The sequence below is a fragment of the Musca autumnalis genome, unplaced genomic scaffold, assembly GCF_047663935.1.
Source record: "Musca autumnalis isolate F117 unplaced genomic scaffold, ASM4766393v1 scaffold_1, whole genome shotgun sequence".
NCBI lineage: Eukaryota > Metazoa > Arthropoda > Insecta > Diptera > Muscidae > Musca > Musca autumnalis.
In genome coordinates this window covers 313,998,638-314,000,022 of record NW_027411644.1, presented here as the reverse complement: position 1 = coordinate 314,000,022, position 1,385 = coordinate 313,998,638, and the positions used below count along the sequence as shown (strand labels likewise).

Below are 1,385 nucleotides of genomic sequence, written 5' to 3'. Positions count from 1 at the left end.
ATGATCTGTTACAATAGCTAAAGAAATTTTTGGTCTACCAAACCATTTCGGGGGGGGGCCCGGGCAGATACAAATTCGGATACAAATTTTGTTTTAGGTCCATTTCATCAGCAATAAAAATAGCGATCTATTCTGATGTGAAACCGACATCCATTTCAAATTTCGTGACGATCGATCCATAATGTCGGCCTGAAATTTGATTACAATTTATGATGGACAGACGGACGGACACACATCGCTATATCGCTTTATCTCGTCGAGATATGAACAATGGTATATAACATTACATGAATTTTTATCAAACTTATAATACTCTTCCCACATTGTGGAGTAGGGTAAAGTCGCAACATCGATTTATATTTGTGAAAACCCTATAGCCAAACAATATGTCAAGCATTTTTGTTGATCTAATTTGAATATCGATTAGTATCCAAGAAGTTTCTCTTTCGCTGTGCACTTATACATATTTCATAAATTCAGAAGATATTTTTATAGATTTTTAAATATATATGTATATTTTTTGTAATAATGACACTTATTTTCACTAAAACACAAACAATTCAATAATTTAATTTAAGACTAAAAACACTACACTTTACGCTTAAAAGCATATCTGACGTCTGTTACAACACTCTGGATAGGGAGCATCGATGTCGATATAGTCACCAAAAGTGCAATTTGGCATGGGGGCTTTGTAACTGCAACTGAAATTTTAATAAGAATAACAAAATAAAAATTAGTATTTAGTTTAAAACAATCAATTTTGCTAAATACTTACCCTTGAATTCTGCCAAAACCGTTTTTGTTGTCACACAGGAAGAGCATACATTGTCCTTCTGGTTTGCCCTGTTGTCCGGGTAATAAATACAATCCTTCATGGACACATTTTCCAGGATGATCTAAAATTTCGTGAAGGAATTGTTTAAAAAATATATATTTTAAAATTTAAAGAAAAATCTTGTAATATTTTACCAGAATCTTTAAAAATTCCTCTGGCCTCGTCACACAAAACCATAGCCACCCACAAGGAGGCAACAATAAACAGAAGACCAATTGTGAATTTCATGTTAATTTGTGAATGGATGGAACGGAACTAATTTTAGAAGACGCTGCTGTTTTACTATGAGCTATGACTTTGATAAATAAAATACGCACATATTTCATTTATATATTTATTTATAATTCCAAACCAATCAAAACAAGTTTGTATTTTTTGTGATCTCAAATCACTATGTCTGTTATCAGTATATTTCTGACGTAAACGTTAAAGCGTAATTAAAAATCCACCAATCACTTATTGAACATACAAATAAATGCAGTATTTAATCTCTGACAGTCCGTCCGTCGATGTCCTCAAATAGACTTTCCGTTTACCACCCATCAAA

At 32.3% G+C, this 1,385-nt stretch overlaps 1 protein-coding gene across 1 annotated transcript; it reads right to left on the bottom strand.

Moving 5' to 3' along the window:
- Window positions 1-486: 486 nt before the first annotated feature.
- On the bottom strand, window positions 487-1,146 carry LOC141391457 (uncharacterized). The gene is made up of 3 exons (XM_073964336.1): window positions 973-1,146; window positions 779-899; window positions 487-704 (listed from the first exon to the last, which is right to left on the bottom strand). Exons 1-3 carry the CDS (start codon window positions 1,064-1,066, stop codon window positions 602-604), a joined length of 318 nt encoding a protein of 105 aa, XP_073820437.1. The 5' UTR covers window positions 1,067-1,146; the 3' UTR covers window positions 487-601.
- Window positions 1,147-1,385: the final 239 nt, after the last annotated feature.

Excerpts from the sequence above, each read along its gene's own strand:
- LOC141391457 (XM_073964336.1), bottom strand. The coding sequence starts at position 1,066 with ATGAAATTCACAATTGGTCTTCTGTTTATTGTTGCCTCCTTGTGGGTG. Across the intron at positions 900-972 it reads AGGAATTTTTAAAGATTCTG|ATCATCCTGGAAAATGTGTC; the intron begins GTAAAATATTAC and ends ACGAAATTTTAG. Across the intron at positions 705-778 it reads GGTTTTGGCAGAATTCAAGG|TTGCAGTTACAAAGCCCCCA; the intron begins GTAAGTATTTAG and ends TTAAAATTTCAG.